This window comes from Argopecten irradians, chromosome 10 (assembly GCF_041381155.1).
Source record: "Argopecten irradians isolate NY chromosome 10, Ai_NY, whole genome shotgun sequence".
Classification (NCBI taxonomy): domain Eukaryota; kingdom Metazoa; phylum Mollusca; class Bivalvia; order Pectinida; family Pectinidae; genus Argopecten; species Argopecten irradians.
The window spans coordinates 35,374,395-35,396,971 of NC_091143.1; the positions used below are offsets into that span (position 1 = coordinate 35,374,395).

At 35.5% G+C, this 22,577-nt stretch overlaps 3 protein-coding genes across 3 annotated transcripts; all 3 read right to left on the minus strand.

Moving 5' to 3' along the window:
• Positions 1–1,453: 1,453 nt before the first annotated feature.
• Positions 1,454–2,661, minus strand: LOC138332674 (uncharacterized). Its single transcript, XM_069280667.1, has 3 exons — positions 2,331–2,661; positions 1,982–2,085; positions 1,454–1,621 (listed from the first exon to the last, which is right to left on the minus strand). The coding sequence occupies exons 1-3, from the start codon at positions 2,659–2,661 to the stop codon at positions 1,454–1,456; spliced, it is 603 nt and encodes a 200-aa protein (XP_069136768.1).
• A 2,362-nt stretch (positions 2,662–5,023) lies between these two features.
• LOC138332675 (uncharacterized) lies at positions 5,024–8,365 on the minus strand. Its single transcript, XM_069280668.1, has 4 exons — positions 8,362–8,365; positions 6,045–6,269; positions 5,701–5,846; positions 5,024–5,340 (listed from the first exon to the last, which is right to left on the minus strand). Exons 1-4 carry the CDS (start codon positions 8,363–8,365, stop codon positions 5,176–5,178), a joined length of 540 nt encoding a protein of 179 aa, XP_069136769.1. The 3' UTR covers positions 5,024–5,175.
• Positions 8,366–8,743: 378 nt separating this feature from the next.
• On the minus strand, positions 8,744–11,954 carry LOC138332813 (uncharacterized). Its single transcript, XM_069280771.1, has 4 exons — positions 11,831–11,954; positions 10,884–11,391; positions 9,422–9,525; positions 8,744–9,059 (listed from the first exon to the last, which is right to left on the minus strand). The coding sequence occupies exons 2-4, from the start codon at positions 11,179–11,181 to the stop codon at positions 9,024–9,026; spliced, it is 438 nt and encodes a 145-aa protein (XP_069136872.1). The 5' UTR covers positions 11,182–11,391; positions 11,831–11,954; the 3' UTR covers positions 8,744–9,023.
• Positions 11,955–22,577: the final 10,623 nt, after the last annotated feature.

Consider the following 22,577-nt stretch of genomic DNA (forward strand, 5'->3'; position numbering starts at 1 on the left):
TGTGTGTGTTGGGTGTCTTGGGCAGCATATACTTCAGTAAGATAACACTATAAACAGAACAAGAGTTCCACTATCACAAGGAGACACAACATTAATATGGAGCAGCCTCCCAAAATATTGTAAACATGGAAGGCCGTCCTTAAATAACCCTGGCTGCCAATATATACATGTAGGACATAAACCGTCTGAACCAAACCAAGTCCGTTTTGTATTGTTCAAACCTTTATTAATTACAATATGTATTTAAAGTTTATTTTTTTATCAACATTATATGTCGATCGGTTAATTATCCATGTTTTGCATATGGTTATCTGTTTTAATCAACATACAATGTAAATGATAAAAAGTGTTACAGAGCAGGCGTTGTATGTGTTGTTTACATACCAATCTGTTGTGGTAATCACTTTTCAGCTTATAAGTAGTTATAGGCCTAATTGTTACTAAAGATGACGTGATTTGTTTTCAGTATATAAAGAATGTACATATACATTTTGTGGCTGGAATGTTAAAGTAAATTTCTTTTGCAACGCGTTGCAAAATTACAGTATGTGATTCGTTTAATAATAGTAGTTATGAATGGAAAATGTTTAAGATGTTTCGTCTTGTTAAACGTTTGAGGCGAGGACTGTCATCTTGTGCTGAATTCCGCACCAAATATTGACCATAAATTTCATAAAATTGGACTCTTGATTATCTCCGCCTGTCATTAACAGGCATGAAGCATAAAAATAATCTTTACACATTTAACATCTACAGGAATTGCCCAACTCACACATTAAACATTTGAAACTGATGAACCCGGAATACCCAATCAGCTGGCTCCAAAACATTCACCTCTCTATGAAATCTTATGCCCAAAAGGGGATTTCCAGAAATCTACTTTTAGTTTCGTATTGCGGTAGCCTGGTACACTGGACTACCCATAAAGCTGCTATGCGGAACAATATGGGCGGGCTGGTGTATCAGGTTATGTGGTCTCCTATAACATAGCATGTAAGTGTGGTTTTACCGAGATTTGATCAAGACCCCTAAAATGTCTTAAGAGCGAGCTCCAATATATTGTAGCAACTGTAATTAGTTATCAGAATTATGCGCTATTTTCTCGGATATAAAGAGTGTTGTCTAAGAAAGAAAACACTCTCTTTATCGGAGTACGCCAAGGTTCTGTTCTTGATTCACCTAAGTGGAGATGTACATGTACAAGTGCGTCTCATTTGCTGACACACTGCATTATTTAATAGACAAATAGACAATAATGATCAATGGAACTGAAAGCAAAATTTATTAAAGATGAATCACTTTTAAGAATTTCTTAAAAATAAAGTCTATAATGCTCCATGTGTCCAATCGCTTGCTGTAGTCGATCATTTATACATGTACGTGTCTGTTATCAAATTATTCATGAAAACGATCGCGATCAAGTTCCTACATTTCTGAACGTTTTGTGTTCCAATCAATGATCTAGAGGTTCGACTGTTGCTGTCTGTCGAACAAGGCAGCACAGGATATGTTTACGAATCCAATTCCTTCTGTTGTGAGTCTTTGTTGATTTATTATTTGTTTTCGCACTTAGGACGCTGTCGTTAGGTAATGTGTTCGTAGACTTATTCTTCTTTTCTTTCTGAAATAGAGAAACACTTTTCAGGTAAGTTAGTTGATATTTTCTGCCCATTTCTGTTTTTCGTGTGTATTTCTTTAGGTAAACAAAATAGAATGAAGCACTTCGAATTTTGATTACCGATAGTAATGTATTAATATACTGACACTGAGATTGTTTTATCATATGACGTTAAACACAGTTTGCGAAGCGGACACCATATTGGCTGGATAATTAATATTAATATTTCTTCTGTCTTACGCCGACTTAAAAATAACAGAGATATGACTCCACCTTGGCGTACACCGTATTGAGATTTAAAACAGATATTTGACCACTTACTGTAGTAGAGCTAAAATATTCTTTTGAGTTAAATGTACTCACTCTTAAAATTCTGTCAAAATAGCGCTTGAAAAAGTTTTTCTGTGTTTTCCCGCCGTCTTCATTCACAATCGTAGCCACAAGAGGCTGGGCATCATTTTTGTTATCTGAAGCAGAAAGAGTCAGCGTGTTAGAAATTGGATTGATCACTTTACGATGATACATTTGTATATTAACCTGTAAAAATGAGTTTCGTGATTGTTAAAAAGTGCGCAAAATGTAAATTACACATATCTATTTAGAACGAAATCAAATCTGAACATAATTTTGCACGAAATTTAAAAACGAAAGACGATAAAATAAAGTTACCCCTAAAACATATATAATTGTACAGCAAAATTAGTACACGTACCTCTATCAGATTGATTTGTGTTTGTCATTTCTACTTCCGATTGGTCCATCATTTTGGCCATTATTTCGTCAGTGGGAGAAGTTTGCCCTTGGCGAAGTGCTGAAACAGATCTGCCAATAGTAACATCTACAATATTGCCCAGATCCGTGTCATTTTCACTCATCGCTTCCTCCATCTTGTAGTGTGTTGGAGACGTTTGACCATGTTTAAGAGCCGCTATGGACCGCTGGATAGTTAACCTAGCCAGGTCTTCAGCAGCCTGGTCCATCATTTCATCTGTTTCGGCCTTTTCTGTCATCTTATCGTCCTCTTTCAATTGATTTTTATCCATAATCTACAATACCACCACAAACGACTGAATAAGTTTGTCATAGTCCAGTAATAGTTAAAGCTACTATTTGTGATCGAACTCGCGACCATTGGTGCTCTTGTCAGTAGTGTATTAACACGAATTCCTACTACATCTTTTGTAAGGCCAAGCTAATCGTATAGAGGGTGATATATACCTAAAATGGAAGAAGTCAGGATCAAATTGCTGAAGCTTCAGTTGATAAGTTTGAAATGCTCAATAAATAGAAAGCACACTATTACTTCTAGTTCAGAAAAGTATAAGAAAATGTAATAAAAATAACTCATTGCGGACTGGTCTAACATTGAAGCCATCGACTTTTCGAAATTCTTAATTTGCCAGCTCAGGGCGACTTTCTTAGTATGAAAATATTAAGAATCCCCATATGAAATATGTTGTAATTATTTGGTTATGCCCCGTAATTTTACTGGACTATATTCATGTCGTTCAAATCGCAGCATAGGTTATCAAGTCTGACTCATCTAAATGAAAGGCGCCTGCGCTCGGTAAGTGGTAGGAAACAAGTTGGATTTAAAACATACCGTCTTGGATATTTACAGAGTATATTAACATATAAGATACACATTCAGTACTTACCTGAAGTTCATACAAAACATGAAACATGCGAGTAGCAATTGATAATTAAAGATTAATGTAAAATCCGAATTCGTTTTTTCTCAGAGAAGTTTGACCAAGTCTGTTTGTTGTCATGAACAAAGAACAATAGATGGAAAATCTCGCGAGATGTAAAGCATTTGTGACGTTATAGAGTTTGTGACGTCATCCAATTGTGAATTGTCAAAACGTGGTCGTGCGCCTTGGTGGGTGTTGAAACATGTTGTTTCCATTTTCCAGTTGCCAGTTAGTTTGCTTTTGTGATATCTGGCAAATAATTACGTTAAGTCTATGATTAGTATATACATGTACAACGTATAAGCGCATGTGCTATTGTGGATTTCGTATAGAGCTATTTTATGAAGTAAACAAATGTTTTGTTGTTTGCTCGTCAGTATATACGTGTAAAGTGGTGAAATGTGTGTGTTGGGTGTCTTGGGCAGCATATACTTCAGTAAGATAACACTATAAACAGAACAAGAGTTCCACTATCACAAGGAGACACAACATTAATATGGAGCAGCCTCCCAAAATATTGTAAACATGGAAGGCCGTCCTTAAATAACCCTGGCTGCCAATATATACATGTAGGACATAAACCGTCTGAACCAAACCAAGTCCGTTTTGTATTGTTCAAACCTTTATTAATTACAATATGTATTTAAAGTTTATTTTTTATCAACATTATATGTCGATCGGTTAATTATCCATGTTTTGCATATGGTTATCTGTTTTAATCAACATACAATGTAAATGATAAAAAGTGTTACAGAGCAGGCGTTGTATGTGTTGTTTACATACCAATCTGTTGTGGTAATCACTTTTCAGCTTATAAGTAGTTATAGGCCTAATTGTTACTAAAGATGACGTGATTTGTTTTCAGTATATAAAGAATGTACATATACATTTTGTGGCTGGAATGTTAAAGTAAATTTCTTTTGCAACGCGTTGCAAAATTACAGTATGTGATTCGTTTAATAATAGTAGTTATGAATGGAAAATGTTTAAGATGTTTCGTCTTGCTAAACTTTTGAGGCGGGACTGTCATCTTGTGCTGAATTCCGCACCAAATATTGACCATAAATTTCATAAAATTGGACTCTTGATTATCTCCGCCTGTCATTAACAGGCATGAAGCATTAAAAATAATCTTTACACATTTAACATCTACAGGAATTGCCCAACTCACACATTAAACATTTGAAACTGATGAACCCGGAATACCCAATCAGCTGGCTCCAAAACATTCATCTCTCTATGAAATCTTATGCCCAAAAGGGGATTTCCAGAAATCTATATTTTAGTTTTGTTTTGCGGTAGCCTGGTACCCTGACCTACCCATAAAGCTGCTATGCGGAACATTATGGGCGGGCTGGTGTATCAGGTTAGGTGGTTCTGTGGTCTCCTATAACATAGCATGTAAGTGTGGTTTTACCGAGATTTGATCAAGACCCCTAAAATGTCTTAAGAGCGAGCTCCAATATATTGTAGCAACTGTAATTAGTTATCAGATCCTTATGCGCTATTTTCTCGGATATAAAGAGTGTTGTCTAAGAAAGAAAACAACTTCTTTATCGGAGTACGCCAAGGTTCTGTTCTTGATTCACCTAAATGATGTACATGTACATGCATGTGCGTCTCATTTGCTGACACACTGCATTATTTAATAGACAAATAGACAATAATGATCAATGGAACTGAAAGCAAAATTTATTAAAGATGCATCACTTTTAAGAATTTCTTAAAAATAAAGTCTATATGCTCCATGTGTCCAATCGCTTGCTGTAGTCGATCATTTATACATGTACGTGTCTGTTATCAAATTATTCATGAAAACGATCGCGATCAAGTTCCTACATTTCTGAACGTTTTGTGTTCCAATCAATGATCTAGAGGTTCGACTGTTGCTGTCTGTCGAACAAGGCAGCACAGGATATGTTTACGAATCCAATTCCTTCTGTTGTGAGTCTTTGTTGATTTATTATTTGTTTTCGCACTTAGGACGCTGTCGTTAGGTAATGTGTTCGTAGACTTCTTCTTTTCTTTCTGAAATAGATAAACACTTTTCAGGTAAGTTAGTTGATATTTTCTGCCCATTTCTGTTTTTCGTGTGTATTTCTTTAGGTAAACAAAATAGAATGAAGCACTTCGAATTTTGATTACCGATAGTAATGTATTAATATACTGACACTGAGATTGTTTTATCATATGACGTTAAACACAGTTTGCGAAGCGGACACCATATTGGCTGGATAATTAATATTAATATTTCTTCTGTCTTACGCCGACTTAAAAATAACAGAGATATGACTCCACCTTGGCGTACACCGTATTGAGATTTAAAACAGATATTTGACCACTTACTGTAGTAGAGCTAAAATATTCTTTTGAGTTAAATGTACTCACTCTTAAAATTCTGTCAAAATAGCGCTTGAAAAAGTTTTTCTGTGTTTTCCCGCCGTCTTCATTCACAATCGTAGCCACAAGAGGCTGGGCATCATTTTTGTTATCTGAAGCAGAAAGAGTCAGCGTGTTAGAAATTGGATTGATCACTTTACGATGATACATTTGTATATTAACCTGTAAAAATGAGTTTCGTGATTGTTAAAAAGTGCGCAAAATGTAAATTACACATATCTATTTAGAACGAAATCCTGAACATAATTTTGCACGAAATTTAAAAACGAAAGACGATAAAATAAAGTTACCCCTAAAACATATATAATTGTACAGCAAAATAGTACACGTACCTCTATCAGATTGATTTGTGCTTGTCATTTCTACTTCCGATTGGTCCATCATTCTGGCCATTATTTCGTCAGTGGGAGAAGTTTGCCCATGGCGAAGTGCTGAAACAGATCTGCCAATAGTAACATCTACAATATTGCCCAGATCCGTGTCATTTTCACTCATCGCTTCCTCCATCTTGTAGTGTGTTGGAGACGTTTGACCATGTCTAAGAGCGCTATGGACCGCTGGATAGTTAACCTAGCCAGGTCTTCAGCAGCCTGGTCCATCATTTCATCTGTTTCGGCCTTTTCTGTCATCTTATCGTCCTCTTTCAATTGATTTGTATCCATAATCTACAATACCACCACAAAAGACTGGAATAAGTTTGTTATCAAAATTCACGATAATCCAGTACATAGTCATGTTACAATTAAGGCTACTATTAGTGATCGAACTCGCGACCATTGGTGCTCTTGTCAGTAGTGTATTAACACGAATTCCTACTACATCTTTTGTAAGGCCAAGTTAATTATATAGAGGGTGATCTAAATACCAAGAAGTCAGGATCAAATTGCTGAAGCTTCAGTTGATAAGTTTGAAATGCTCAATAATTAGAAAGCACACTATTACTTCTAGTTCAGAAAAGTATAAGAAAATGTAATAAAAATAACTCATTGCGCACTGGTCTAACATTGAAGCCATCGACTTTTCGAAATTCTTAATTTGCCAGCTCAGGGCGACTTTCTTAGTATGAAAATATTAAGAATCCCCATATGAAATATGTTGTAATTATTTGGTTATGCCCCGTAATTTTACTGGACTATATTCATGTCGTTCGAATCGCAGCATAGGTTATCAAGTCTGACTCATCTAAATGAAAGGCGCCTGCGCTCGGTAATGGTAACAAACAAGTTGGATTTAAAACATACCGTCTTGGATATTTACAGAGTATATTAACATATAAGATACACATTCAGTACTTACCTGAAGTTCATACAAAACATGAAACATGCGAGTAGCAATTGATAATTAAAGATTAATGTAAAATCCGAATTCGTTTTTCGCAGAGAAGTTTGACCAAGTCTGTTTGTTGTCATGAACAAAGAACAATAGATGGAAAATCTCGCGAGATGTAAAGCATTTGTGACGTCATAGAGTTTGTGACGTCATCCAATTGTGAATTGTCAAAACGTGGTCGTGCGCCTTGGTGGGTGTTGAAACATGTTGTTTCCATTTTCCAGTTGCCAGTTAGTTTGCTTTTGTGATATCTGGCAAATAATTACATTAAGTCTATGATTAGTATATACATGTACAACGTATAAGCGCATGTGCTATTGTGGATTTCGTATAGAGCTATTTTATGAAGTAAACAAATGTTTTTGTTTGCTCGTCAGTATATACGTGTAAAGTGGTGAAATGTGTGTGTTGGGTGTCTTGGGCAGCATATACTTCAGTAAGATAACACTATAAACAGAACAAGAGTTCCACTATCACAAGGAGACACAACATTGATATGGAGCAGCCTCCAAAAATATTGTTAACATGGAAGGCCGTCCTTAAATAACCCTGGCTGCCAATATATACATGTAGGACATAAACCGTCTGAACCAAACCAAGTCTGTTTTGTATTGTTCAAACCTTTATTAATTACAATATGTATTTAAAGTTTATTTTTTGATCAACATTATATGTCGATCGGTTAATTATCCATGTTTTGCATATGGTTATCTGTTTTAATCAACATACAATGTAAATGATAAAAAGTGTTACAGAGCAGGCGTTGTATGTGTTGTTTACATACCAATCTGTTGTGGTAATCACTTTTCAGCTTATAAGTAGTTATAGGCCTAATTGTTACTAAAGATGACGTGATTTGTTTTCAGTATATAAAGAATGTACATATACATTTTGTGGCTGGAATGTTAAAGTAAATTTCTTTTGCAACGCGTTGCAAAATTACAGTATGTGATTCGTTTAATAATAGTAGTTATGAATGGAAAATGTTTAAGATGTTTCGTCTTGCTAAGCGTTTCAGGCGAGGACTGTCATCTTGTGCTGAATTCCGCACCAAATATTGACCATAAATTTCATAAAATTGGACTCTTGATTATCTCCGCCTGTCATTAACAGGCATGAAGCATAAAAATAATCTTTACACATTTAACATTTACAGGAATTGCCCAACTCACACATTAAACATTTGAAACTGATGAACCCGGAATACCCAATCAGCTGGCTCCAAAACATTCATCTCTCTATGAAATCTTATGCCCAAAAGGGGATTTCCAGAAATCTATATTTAGTTTTGTTTTGCGGTAGCCTGGTACTCTGACCTACCCATAAAGCTGCTATGCGGAACATTATGGGCGGGCTGGTGTATCAGGTTAGGTTGGTTCTGTGGTCTCCTATAACATAGCATGTAAGTGTGGTTTTACCGAGATTTGATCAAGACCCCTGAAATGTCTTAAGAGCGAGCTCCAATACTGTAATTAGTTATCAGATCCTTATGCGCTATTTTCTCGGATTTAAAGAGTGTTGTCTAAGAAAGAAAACACTCTCTTTATCGGAGTACGCCAAGGTTCTGTTCTTGATTCACCTAAGTGGAGATGTACATGTACAAGTGCGTCTCATTTGCTGACACACTGCATTATTTAATAGACAAATAGACAATAGTGATCAATGGAACTGAAAGCAAAATTTATTAAAGATGCATCACTTTTAAGAATTTCTTAAAATTAAAGTCTATATGCTCCATGTGTCCAATCGCTTGCTGTAGTCGAGCATTTATACATGTACGTGTCTGTTATCAAATTATTCATGAAAACGATCGCGATCAAGTTCCTACATTTCTGAACGTTTTGTGTTCCAATCAATGATCTAGAGGTTCCACTGTTGCTGTCTGGCGAGCAAGGCAGCAGAGAATATGTTTACGAATCCAATTCCTTCTGTTGTGAGTCTTTGTTGATTTATTATTTGTTTTCGCACTTAGGACGCTGTCGTTAGGTAAATGTGTTCGTAGACTTATTCTCCTCTTTCTGAAATAGAGATAAACACTTTTCAGGTAAGTTAGTTGATATTTTCTGCCCATTTCTGTTTTTCGTGTGTATTTCTTTAGGTAAACAAAATAGAATGAAGCACTTCGAATTTTGATTACCGATAGTAATGTATTAATATACTGACACTGAGATTGTTTTATCATATGACGTTAAACACAGTTTGCGAAGCGGACACCATATTGGCTGGATAATTAATATTAATATTTCTTCTGTCTTACGCCGACTAAAAAATAACAGAGATATGACTCCACCTTGGCGTACACCGTATTGAGATTTAAAACAGATATTTGACCACTTACTGTAGTAGAGCTTAAATATTCTTTTGAGTTAAATGTACTCACTCCAAAAATTCTGTCAAAATTGCGCTTGAAAAAGTTTTTCTGTGTTTTCCCGCCGTCTTCATTCACAATCGTAGCCACAAGAGGCTGGGCATCATTTTTGTTATCTGAAGCAGAAAGAGTCAGCGTGTTAGACATTTGATTGATCACTTTACGATGATACATTTGTAATATTAACCTGTAAAAATGAGTTTCGTGATTGTTAAAAAGTGCGCAAAATGTAAATTACAACATACAGTAAAACCCCGTTATATCGCCACCTTCTGTTTTCCTAGATTTTGGCGATATATCGAGTTTGGCGGTATATCGGATTTGTCGCTGAAATCTTAATTAGGCCTAACTAAAGGTAGTCCCTCGGTGCCGTACTGAAACAGACTTTCAAGTCAGTCTGTGGACTTGTACGGCCACTTCGTATTTTGTAATATGAATAGTTCCAAAATTAAAGTATTATGTCTTAAAAAGCATTTAACAATTTAATGTAACCAACTAAAACCAAACATGCGTTTGATTAGAAATTGCCAAAAATTCCACTAATTTTTCGTTACATGATATTTTTTTATCATTATTTAAAACAAATGAGTTTTGCTGGAATTGATGTTGACCAATAGTTAAGTTATTTTTCTTTTGCAAATTGTTTCGAGAACGTGACCTTAAAAGAATATATTCTTAGCAAAAATCAAAACATTTTCCGGTAAATTTCTTCTCAGACAAGATTTTGATCTTACTAATAAACGGCGGATTAATCTGCACGTTTTAATAATATTTATCATTTGAAATGCTAGAATGAAAGCAAAATTGAAAACATTTTAGTTTATATTAATGTTACAATTTCCATATATAAATTTTTTAAACGAGATAACGAGATTAATAGACTTGTTGGTTCCTTTTTGTCAATAAATAACTAAAGTTACGATAGTGCGTAAAAACACATGTACAGAAATGAGTTTTATATTCACCACAACTTGCGACACCTACCTGTAAAACAATAACAAAGGTGTACCATATTGTTAATTGATTTGTGTACACACGGTCGTACACGCGGCCATAGTCTGTGTAGCTGATTACCTGTCAGTCGGCAGTTGAGCACCTTACGAAAACATGTGTCCCTATCAACAATTTGGCGATATTAACGAGGTCATTATAGTGTTTATTTTAAATCATTTGTTCCGCAAATGTGATGGCGGATGGCGGTAGGCGGGTTTGGCGGTATAACGGGTGTAGTTGTATTGGAGGGAAATCCGTTCTGAATAAATTCATGGCGATAAGCGAGTTTGGCGGTAAAACGGGTGGCAATATAACGGGGTTTTACTGTATCTATTTAGAACAAAATCCTACATAAGCAAATCATGTTATTTGAGTAATTATCAACGTCATATTTCTGCACGAAATTTAAAAAACGAAAGACGATAAAATAATGTTACCCCCTAAAACATATATAATGGTACAGCAAAATTAGTACACGTACCTCTATCAGATTGATTTGTGCTTGTCATTTCTACTTCCGATTGGTACATCATTTTGGCCATTATTTCGTTAGTGGGAGAAGTTTGCCCTTGGCGAAGTGCTGAAACAGATCTGCCAATAGTAACATCTACAATATTGCCCAGATCCGTGTCATTTTCACTCATCGCTTCCTCCATCTTGTAGTGTGTTGGAGACGTTTGACCATGTTTAAGAGCCGCTATGGACCGCTGGATAGTTAACCTAGCCAGGTCTTCAGCAGCCTGGTCCATCATTCCATCTATTTCGGCCTTTTCTGTCATCTTATCGTCCTCTTTAAATTGATTTTTTATCCATAATCTAGAATACCACAACCAAAGACTGGAATAAGTTTGTCATAGTCCAGTAATAGTTAAAGCTACTATTTGTGATCGAACTCGCGACCATTGGTGCTCTTGTCAGTAGTGTATTAACACGAATTCCTACTACATCTTTTATAAGGCCAAGCTAATCGTATAGAGGGTGATATATACCTAAAATGGAAGAAGTCAGGATCAAATTGCTGAAGCTTCAGTTGATAAGTTTGAAATGCTCAATAATTAGAAAGCACACTATTACTTCTACTTCAGAAAAGTATAAGAAAATGTAATAAAAATAACTCATTGCGGACTGGTCTAACATTGGAGCCATCGACTTTTCGAAATTCTTAATTTGCCAGCTCAGGGCGACTTTCTTATTATGAAAATATTAAGAATCCCCATATGAAATATGTTGTAATTATTTGGTTATGCCCCGTAATTTTACTGGACTATATTCATGTCGTTCGAATTGCAGCATAGGTTATCAAGTCTGACTCATCTAAATGAAAGGCGCCTGCGCTCGGTAGTGGTAGGAAACAAGTTGGATTTAAAACATACCGTCTTGGATATTTACAGAGTATATTAACATATAAGATACACATTCAGTACTTACCTGAAGTTCATACAAAACATGAAACATGCGAGTAGCAATTGATAATTAAAGATTAATGTAAAATCCAAATTCGTTTTTCTCAGAGAAGTTTGACCAAGTCTGTTTGTTGCCGTGAACAAAGAACAATAGATGGAAAATCTCGCGAGATGTAAAGCATTTGTGACGTTATAGAGTTTGTGACGTCATCCAATTGTGAATTGTCAAAACGTGGTCGTGCGCCTTGGTGGGTGTTGAAACATGTTGTTTCCATTTTCCAGTTGCCAGTTAGTTTGCTTTTGTGATATCTGGCAAATAATTACGTAAAGTCTATGATTAGTATATACATGTACAACGTATAAGCGCATGTGCTATTGTGGATTTCGTATAGAGCTATTTTATGAAGTAAAAAATGTTTTGCTTGCTCGTCAGTATATACACGTAAACTGGTGGAATGTGTGTGTTGGTTGTCTTGGGCAGCATATGCTTCAGTAAGTACTGTTCCCTGATTGATTGGCCAATCAGAAAAGTTTGGCAAACTGATCGTCGCCGAGCTGTGCAGGAGATCAAAGGAATCCAAACTATTTACCGTTACAAGTTTTGCTAAATAATAAGCGGTATGGCTGTATAATGAAGTTCACTTCTAGTAGTATGTTTCATTCTGTCTTTCAAACACAAGTGCATAATGCACCAAGGTGTAATCAAAGCTCCCCCTTAACCCTGATTGACCTTCCCGTATGCTTGCCCAAATGTAAATGTAGTTTGTTACAGTGTACTAATACTACTCTTACATCTATGTTTGTCTGTTTCCTTCGTTGGTGAGTGGCTCGGATGTCCCTAATATGGTACGGCTAGGTGACTTCTCAAAGGATACACCTAGCTACCACATAGGATACAAATACCAGCTATTGTGTCCTTGGGGGACCCCTTTTTGTTTTGGCATGTGTGATTAATATGTGGTAAGCTGACAGTGAGCTTGAAGATGGTGGGTAATTTAATGCTGAATCGGTGAGTGAACTGAAGAAAGGGGAGTAATGGTGTTGAATGAACCAGAGAGGGGGTGTCTTATGGTGAGAGTTAAAAGTGAGAGAGATGAAGGGTAAAAGAATAGAAAAATGCAGTAGTGCGATGTGTAATAGACTATTTTGAAAATAAAACTGTACTTATCATCACAGTTGTTGAATAAAAACATTTATTTCTTTACAAATTGTTGATGCTATGGCACGAATTTAATTAACCTCTGAATACACCTACAGTACTAAAAAAGTCCAGAAATTCAGGGACAGAAATCCTGATTTTCAGTATTTATTAACATTTTAAATACTGTCTCATTGTTATACATGTGTATGAAAAGCTGAGTCGTAGAAATTTGATCCGGTTTCCTGGATTGTTTGAACGGATTCGGCAGGAAATAACTTTGCATCCATATTGTTTCAACCCTGACGACGCTCCTGAATAGCAATATTTTTTTTTAAATGACTAGCGAATAATGAAAATATCAATATTCATAGAATATAGCAGCCTTGAATTTACCGTATGCCTATATGATATAAAATAATATATATTCCTGTCAATTTACAGATTGCATACAAATAACGCCGCTTGCGCTAATGTGAAATGTCATCACGTAATCAAATAAATTTAAATCGTGTATTTAACTGTCGCCGATATGATATGATTTCATATCGAACAACACTGACAGCGAAATGAAACTACGCCGTTTCTTTATTAAACGACACACTAAAGCGCTTTTAATAGATACATTTATGGATAATCGTTTTTTGACATCAAATCAATTGATTTAGCGAAACTATCATAAAATGATATACACTTGTGTATGAAAACAATTAAGGATTTGTCATCATTCTCAAAAGAAGAGATTATCGCGAGGCGGGTAAATTTCATTTTCATTACCATCTGTATGAAATGACATTTCTTGTTCGATTTTGCAAACAAAATTTCTGAGTCACCAAAGTTAAAAAGTTTTAGGTCTATTGGCTGTCATCCTTGAAACTCCAGGGGTTCCGATCACTTACGATCTCTACATCACTGGGATATTTTTCATAGTTAAACTGAAGGCAGCTCAAGTGAACCAATCTGAACCAATCACAGGCCTGCAAAAATTGTCTTTGAAGATTACAGAGAGAGCGACATCAAAGCTACACAGTCAGAACAGTGCTACCAGTATACGGCTCTTTTGATGTACATCAAAGGACTCAAATACATTTTCTTTTCTGTTGTCTTCAGGTTTTTGCTATGGTATAGTCCAGGGGTGTATAGATCGTAAGTGATCGGTACCCCTGGAGTATCGAGGATGCTTGGCTGTATAATGGAAGGACAATTCAAATTAAGTACACGACACCATAGATAATCACAAAAAATACGCTTATAGATTATAGATTAATCCAAGGACGTACACAATGTATATGAGACTTTTACATTTTGCCTGTATCCATTATATACTTAATGTACAACCGGTGTAAGATTGAAAATGGACCCCCGTTGAAAAACTGACCTCGGGTCATTTTTTAACGCTGAAAAATGACCCCAAATGCCGTTGAAAACTGAACTTTAAGTGCACTTTACACAGCAAACCGTTTAAAAATGGCCCCCGTTGAAAAGTGACCCTATACGAACTCGTTTATCATTACGTACATGTAATCCAACGCTAAAAACTAGATCTCGACAAAAGCTTTCCCAATGACTCGATCTAACTTTGAGGGAAACATTAAAAAAATGAATTTCAATATTCAAGATCATTATTTTCAATGGTCAAGATTCATTTTTGTACATTTTCATCGATTTTGTTACGATTATATGAAGCAAATAAAATATAAGTGGAAACTAAACTAAACATGACATATTTATCTACTAGGCATCGATTGTTTGTTGTATAAATGGACGTGTGTCACAATATAATACCGATGATGTTTTTTGTTTAGAAGTTTTAGGTAACATTTACGAATTGACGAAATCGCACTGTCGTGTACATGGTTTACGGCGAATTGGTTGCAACTAATTATAATTAACCCGATGATCGTTGCGAGATCATGATATCACGTACAGTGGCTAGGCCTAAACGTTACGGTACGGCGTACTACCGTTATAATGAAACAAATGTGACATGTAATAATTAGAAAGTGTAATCAACTCAGATGTATAGACATTATATGCTGATTACAATCGGGTAGTAATACAAGTCACGTGCTTATACCTCATTCATGCCATTGGCCGAAATATAGAATTGAATCATGGGTAACTAGCTGATCACATGATTGTGTGTTTACTTCCAAATATAGTGATAGATTGCTAGCCAATATTCGGAAAAAATGATTTATTTGAAAATATTTAGACTCCAAAATGTTATTTATATTGCATGCATGTCATTTTTACTTGCACGTGTGTACTGTTTTTACTATAAATAATGGACTGGAATGAGTTATAAAACTGCCATTTCTATTTTTTATCTACAAACGATATAATGCGAATTGACAAATTTAATCGGTCTAACCGTCTAATCTAGGATCAACGAAGATCGGCTTCTCCCGGTTAAATTCTTAGAATTCTAAATTCATGTTTACTTACTTTAGGTTTCAGATTAGATAAATATAACACAAAGAAACTATGATCTCCGTCAAAAGGCCTAATTATATACTAGTACTAAATATCGGGTAAGAGAAATCAAAGTCAAAGTAAAAACACACAACAATCATGTGATCACTAGTTACCCCTAAACCAATTCCATATTTCGGCCAATGGCATGAATGAAGTGTAAGCACGTGACTTGTTTTACTACGTTTTACTCCACAGAACGCATGTTTTGTACCGTTATGGTCCCCCGCAGATCGTTGTTTAATTTCCAACATTTTAAATTGCTAAGCAATATATTATCATATCATTGTTTAATTTTATATTCTTTCCAATCAAATGGTTAAGCTTCCGCATAGCCCAATTAGCTTTTTGGGAAGCTACATTGTAATTATACTTACAGACATTATATATGTACACGTTATACATAGCACAGGTGAAATTCACAGGTAAATCCATGTGTACTTCTCTGAAATAGACTTTAATGCTTGTCACAGCATTCTGCTAATTATAAAAAGTGGGCAAGTTATGGAGAAACATATATACATATGTAAATATGTTTCTGCACTAGCCCTCTACGTCTGAGTCGCGAATCTCACGTGGGGCAGTTGCATGATACTGGCCGTAGCTCGGTGTTTTTTTCTCCGAATACTCTGGTTTTCATCCATCTTCTAAACCTTGCACGTCATTAAATTACCCTGGTTGTTTAACAGGACTTAAAACAAAATTAACCAAACCTTTTACAATATAAGACGTGATATACAAGTTTATCATACATGTTCAAACTGTGATTTTAAAATACAATTAAGCCTCTAAACAGTTTTATTTATGTAGAAACAAGTCTTTTCTATTGTTCCAATCATTATTAAACTGTGTAAAATAAGTTACCCCTTACGAGGAGAAATGCACATTTGAGTGTGATATGTGTCATAAGTAGTTTTTAAAGCTGATATCTGGTTTTTTTAAACAAAAGTATTCAGGTTAAATCTAAGCCACACAGCACTAATTATTACGCGTAAGTTTCGAAAAATAACGCATTGTTTAGCATTACGCGAAAGTTTTGCGAAATTACATGCTGGATGCGCTTTTTATTCCGCGATTTTGTTCTTTCTTACAGCTTTGTCAGTTTTTAAGTTTAAATTTCGTTAAAAATCATCCCCTTCTTGTTTATTAAGGAATTAAAATTAATTTAATTAAATATGACTTTTTACCCATAGGATGGATTTTCTAGCTCCCATTTATTCTCTTCCCTAGAACGAATATACGTACCCGGCCTACCGCATTTATCTGCCTAAAAGTCTTGAGCTACAATATTGCAGCTATCCCTTCACCAACTTCCTCACTAACCAAGAGAATAACGAAACAATTAACAAAACAATTTTGAATTGGTTACAAACTTACTCTTTCTAACCAGGACGTGGGTTCAAGTGTCTCTATCAGATATGATACGGGTTGTAAATATATCGTCGGCGAAAATATAAAGTAATATGTTTTGTTAACATTAAGCTAATTAATAATATCCCATAATTATAGTTTTGTAACATAATCCACTGGTACTCAGAAGTGAACATAACATACAAACTGCACGTGCATGCAGTAAATAACTACAATTTCCTTTTTATTTACTGTGTTACGATAAAAAAAATTGCGCCACATTAGTGACCTCAGAGTGTGATATCTCAATCAGGTTGTGATAAAGAATTCCGCAGTTTGAGAACACTCACAATTAACTCCACGAACGGACAGAGTGATTACTTAGGAAAAATTAAAACTTTGAAATGCCGTAATTTCCGTAATAAAGCCCAGGCACCTCAAATGTTTAAATGAAATATTTGTTACGATAGCAATAAAAAGAATTTAAATCGCGATGATTCCTTAATTTTGATACCAACACAGAAGAGGCGCCTACAGCATGTACATGTATACGGGGAAAAGGCGATAACAGAACTCGTGAATTATGTTTGTGAACAACTCATGGTATACCACGATCATTTTCCAACAGACCATCCGTTTAGAGTATGCTACGGTCATTTTTCAACGTTTATTTTTCAACAAAACTGCTATTGAGAAATGACCCTAAAAGGTGTCAATTTTTCAACGGCATGTTCAATTTTCAACGGCATTCGGGGTCACTTTTCAACATTGAAAAATGACCCAAGTCAATTTTCAACAGAGGTCCATTTTCAACGTTACACCGGCAATTTTCGAGGGGATTATATTTTCGTAATTTCACGGTTCAATTGCTTTAATCGCAAAAATCTTAATAGCGAAATTCTGAGAAATGGTTGAATCATATAATTTAAGCAACCCACATCACGAAATATTTATATAAGTAACACATATTACGCAAAAGTAAAACCGCTTCAATTTAAGTTCTTCTAAAATTTTCACCGCGTAGAAAATATTTGCTTTTAGTCCTGCCCCTAAGGTTTTTAGGGGTCAGCACAGCTATTTATTAAAAAATTAATCCCCACTGCATAATTTAAAGGGTTATATCAACCAAATTAGGTTCATTATTCTAGAACAAGAAAGACCCAATGAAGAAGTACACCGTACAAAAAAACAAAAACAAAAAACAAAAAAACCCAACAACAACATGGAAACACTTAAAGTGAATAGTCGGGCAAAGAAAACCAGTCTAAATGCTTTCATTAGCCTTCCAAAAGTTATCACATATTAATACGAAGGTCAAGTTCGGCTTAGTTTCCAAGTTTGACATTGAATAAAAAAAAAAAAAAAAAAAAAAACCAACAACATGGAAACACTTAAATAGTTTTCGGAACCTAGCAACAAGAACCTAGCATCAAAATATTGGTCTCAACCCAACTGACTGCCAAAGCAAAACCATGATAATTTAGGACATTGGAATTATGAAAGGAAAAGGAAACAGTATTGGTAACATGATTATCCGTATATCCGAATTTCATAAAAAATAATCATTTTCCCTTTTGGATTATCAATAGAGATATATTTAATTTCTAATCGGAAAAAGACCAGTAAAATGGCAAATTGTTTCTAAAAACAGAAACGGGAAATCAAGTTTGTTTCTCGACCAATAAGTCAGGTTATTGAAACTGATTCCCATAAGTGTACGGATGATGAGACATTTACTATCAAAGACAACCAGAGGTCGGTTTCATTCATAAAAAGGACACTCGAACATCGTGATTTTGAGAAAACACAATTATCTGAATTTGTAATGATTTCTGGTATAAGACTTAATTAATTTTGTTCTTCCGAAACGAAAACAAACTCTAGAACACAATACAAAGAAATGTATTTCTTTATATGCATTATTATCAATTACTATCCGACCGGATTATTAATGTGTCAAATATCATCTGACGTTAGAATGTTTATAGCTTAAAATATTTATACTATTAAAAATATCGATGTTTCTGACGTAGAATAGTTACTTATTTACCGGTTTATTACAGTTTTAATTCAAGATGAAATATTAAAGATAAAGTTGTGTCCGAAAAAATCATATACTATAAAATAAAGTACTGGCGTAAAGATATCCACCAAAAGCAAAACAATGTTTTTTTTTAATGTTAATTAGACATAAATTTACATGATGAAAAAAACACAATTGATTGTTCAAAATTGATGAGTATCGTTTATGCTTTGCCGGCGGCGGAACATCTTTAATCTTGGCATTGGCAATTATCATTAAAGACATATTACAACGCGAATACGGTAATGATATGGATAATAATGGACGAAAACGATTATACGACGATGACGATGGATGATAATGATGACGGCGGGTGTTGTTTTTGCTGCCTGCTGCTGCTGATTGATGATCCGATGGTTATAATGATGATGATTATGGGACGTGATCGACAATATATGATGATATATATTGATGATGACGATGACAATGATGATGACTTGTATTAAATGATGATGGCTGTAATGATGATACTAGTGTTTGTTGATGATGGATGATGAAGGAAGAACGAAGATTGTGATTGCCCATGTATGATTGATGATGATGTTAGATGCGATGATGAATGTGGGGTGTTGACGTCGATGCTAATGCTGACTGCTGATAGATAATGACGTTTCCCCTCTCCTACTGCTAATTTATCATCCCCCCGAAGATGATGGTTGTTGATGATGAAAAGTGTTGTTATTGATGATGCCTATGCTGTTGTTTATGATAATGTTGCCTACCCCCCCCACATCAGTTTTGCCCTTTTTAGGACTTGTTAAAGAATGGTATTTTTTTGGAATGTAGTATGTTCCATCTCGCTGATTTCTGTCCGCGCGCTCTCAGACCACTGTAGAGAACCTGTTCCACCTCTCTCACAAGCAACGGAATTAATTGAGATAGCTCATCTCTCTCTCACGCTCATAACTCACGTTGGTGTAGTGATATGCTTGTAAAAATGTAGATTGGAGAACAGTCGGTTTGGACGCCATTATGAGTATGAGCACCACCACCCAGTCGCCCCACACCCGCCCCCCCCCCACCACCCACCACCACTCCCCCCCCCCCCCCCCATTTTCTTCCCCCCGCCCGCCGTGCGCGTCACGCTCGCTGTGTTTTCTAGAGCACGAAAATTAAATCTTAATTAGTCAATTCAATCATAACGCGCTAACGCGAGTTATATAAGTTTATGTTCTGCAGTTTCTGGGGAAATTATAGGAACCAACTAAACCCCCGAAGAAGGGCAATTAAATGCTTAATGAAACAGAAGCACACACCAATACAAGGAAATCATCAGAACCATAGCCATGTCTACCGATACAAATGAATCTAACATTATGTTTCTCTTTACCCCCCTGGTTGCCTCATCTCTCCCCCCCCTCCTCCCGCCCCTCCCCAGTAACATAAATGTGTGTGTGTGTTAGAGATGAAGATGGGCCCCACAATAGTACTCTAAGAGTCATATATATCATGCCTTATATCACGATCACTATCTAACATTTTCTGTTCTTCCCACTTTGTGGACCGTAGATGCGTAGTATTATTACCTACATCAACATAACCTGGGAGTAATTTTATTCTAAAGTTATTACATGTAAATTTATATTCCAATTATGGGTTGAAACTTATAACCAGTCTGTAATTGTTAGTGGCAAATTGGATACATAATATTTAGAATTTTTATTAGGTATTTATTAGCTAATAATTTGACAAATTTTGGAGCCTGATCTCCCCCATATTTTTCAAAGACATAAACGAACCAAATTGACAATGTAAATGAAAGCCTACAATGAATCCGGTGATATTTCGTATGTAATTGCTCTAATAGGAATTCCTATTTTTATTTTTGTAGAGCTGTATCTAAATTATAACATGTATAATAGTTTGATTACCGTTCCACGCATAATATTAATTGTGAAGCCCAAGGTAAACCAAAATTCATTGGTGAAAAACATGAAGATTGGATTATAAACATAGTTTCGATCAAGCTCGTGGCCGTATATTATTCAAACAAGCCTACCCATATCTAAATGTAAATCAAATTAAACACCAACACCATTTAAATCAATCATAAAAACAAAAAATAAACCAAACCCCCCCCTTCTCACAATCACCAAAAAAAAACATACTATATAGAAATCAAAGGACTATAAAAACCTATATCCTGACCATTGATCTGGACCATCGTAGGCTTTGTGCTTTTCCGATTTATTTTCTAACAAAAAAAAAAAAATATACCTATAAAAAAAAACAATCTCTATCTCAGAGCTTAAATCAAAACCTCACCCTTCTACCCACCAACCCCTTCCCCTAACTAACCCAACACACTTAAACTTAATAAACAATCACTACAACATATTCTCTTAAATCCACCATCACCCCCTCCCTTCCATTAAACCCACCCTCTAAATTTCATATGTGTGTTTCAATAATGTGTGAATGTACAAATATGCAAAGAGGCCCATTAATCATAAAAAAAACAATTAAAAATGAAAGAAAATATTCACATGTACTTTGTACTCGTATTTCTAACAATAAAGTTGAACAGTTTTTAGATTTTAAAATAAAGAAATCTCTTTAAATTAAACTTTAGATATAAATGAATAAATGACAAATCTGAAAACATAATTTCAAAAAATAAACAATAAATGTTCACAATGCCTCCCTTACGGTGCTGTTGGTCGCGAACCAGTTTTATCAAATTGAAGGCTTCTTTGTGATTCGCTCACTCCAATATATCAACTCTCTCGCCGTCTAAAGCTCGTCGCCCTCCTTGGACATGGATTCTCGTGTTTTCAAGTGAAGATGTCCAACAAGGGACAAGAAAAATGCCTCTGTGCTGTTTAATTTATACGGGGAGCACTTCGGTGAATAAGTGTCCCAGATTGCTACACAGTTGTTACTCAAGCTCTCTCTCTGGACAATGTTTTCTTAAAGTTACATATTAGCAGAAATCTGAACGCTAAGATGTAGAACTAGCGCCTAAAAGTATAAGTATGGTTTTCTTTCTCTGCACGTCACCAATATTTCGCACGGGTTCGGTTGGACATATGAATTTCCGTTTGGTAATTAACAGAAAAAGATTGTCAAGTTTGTTATTGTCAAGTTTAACTTCTTTATATTTGTTGCTGTGTTCGATATTTGTTACCCAACATGTATTATAATGATTCGATATATCAGAATAAATTTAACTCTCAGGAGTTAAACCTTTCGTTCGCATCACCCCATTTTTCTTTTGACGGATTATTTATTTTTTCTTGAATGAGTCCATTTCCTGTTAAGTGGAGGCGCGCGCTCTGAACAATTCACATCTACTTAAATTCTTTAATCTCATTTCTGATTTTGTTGCATCCCTAAACGCGCGACGCTCCCCAAATCATGCAGTGAACCAGTCGTCCCACTCCCTTTATGTCATTCGGGGTGTGGCATCATGACAAAGAATAGGGGATCTGTTTCGTAAGTTAGTTTAATGGTGACAAGAAAATCATCCTACACAAAAGGACAATACCAAACATTTTAATAATATATTCGAAGCTCACCGGAATAACTAACGCTAAAAGATTCAACTCGGACCCTACACTCAATATTACATGCTAGTCAACTTACCAGGCTTCACTGAACGGCGAATCCTATGGGATTTAAAATATAATCTATACTTACGGCGCTCTCGCCCCATCGCCCCCCCACCCCCGTACCTTCTGTATAATATGGACAGATCTGCTGGGGCTCTGCTCGCGCTGGAGTCCA

Bases quoted from the DNA above. Each gene is read 5' to 3' on its own strand.
- LOC138332675 (XM_069280668.1), bottom strand. The intron at 5,847-6,044 runs GTACGTGTACTA...ATCATCGTAAAG, and splicing joins CACAAATCAATCTGATAGAG to TGATCAATCCAATTTCTAAC. The intron at 5,341-5,700 runs GTGAGTACATTT...TATCTATTTCAG, and splicing joins ATTTTGACAGAATTTTAAGA to AAAGAAAAGAAGAAGTCTAC.
- LOC138332813 (XM_069280771.1), bottom strand. From the start codon at position 11,181: ATGACAGAAAAGGCCGAAATAGATGGAATGATGGACCAGGCTGCTGAA. The intron at 9,526-10,883 runs GTACGTGTACTA...TTTCTGCTTCAG, and splicing joins CACAAATCAATCTGATAGAG to ATAACAAAAATGATGCCCAG. The intron at 9,060-9,421 runs GTGAGTACATTT...TCTCTATTTCAG, and splicing joins ATTTTGACAGAATTTTTGGA to AAAGAGGAGAATAAGTCTAC.
- LOC138332674 (XM_069280667.1), bottom strand. From the start codon at position 2,661: ATGGATAAAAATCAATTGAAAGAGGACGATAAGATGACAGAAAAGGCC. The intron at 2,086-2,330 runs GTACGTGTACTA...TTTCTGCTTCAG, and splicing joins CACAAATCAATCTGATAGAG to ATAACAAAAATGATGCCCAG. The intron at 1,622-1,981 runs GTGAGTACATTT...TCTCTATTTCAG, and splicing joins ATTTTGACAGAATTTTAAGA to AAAGAAAAGAAGAATAAGTC.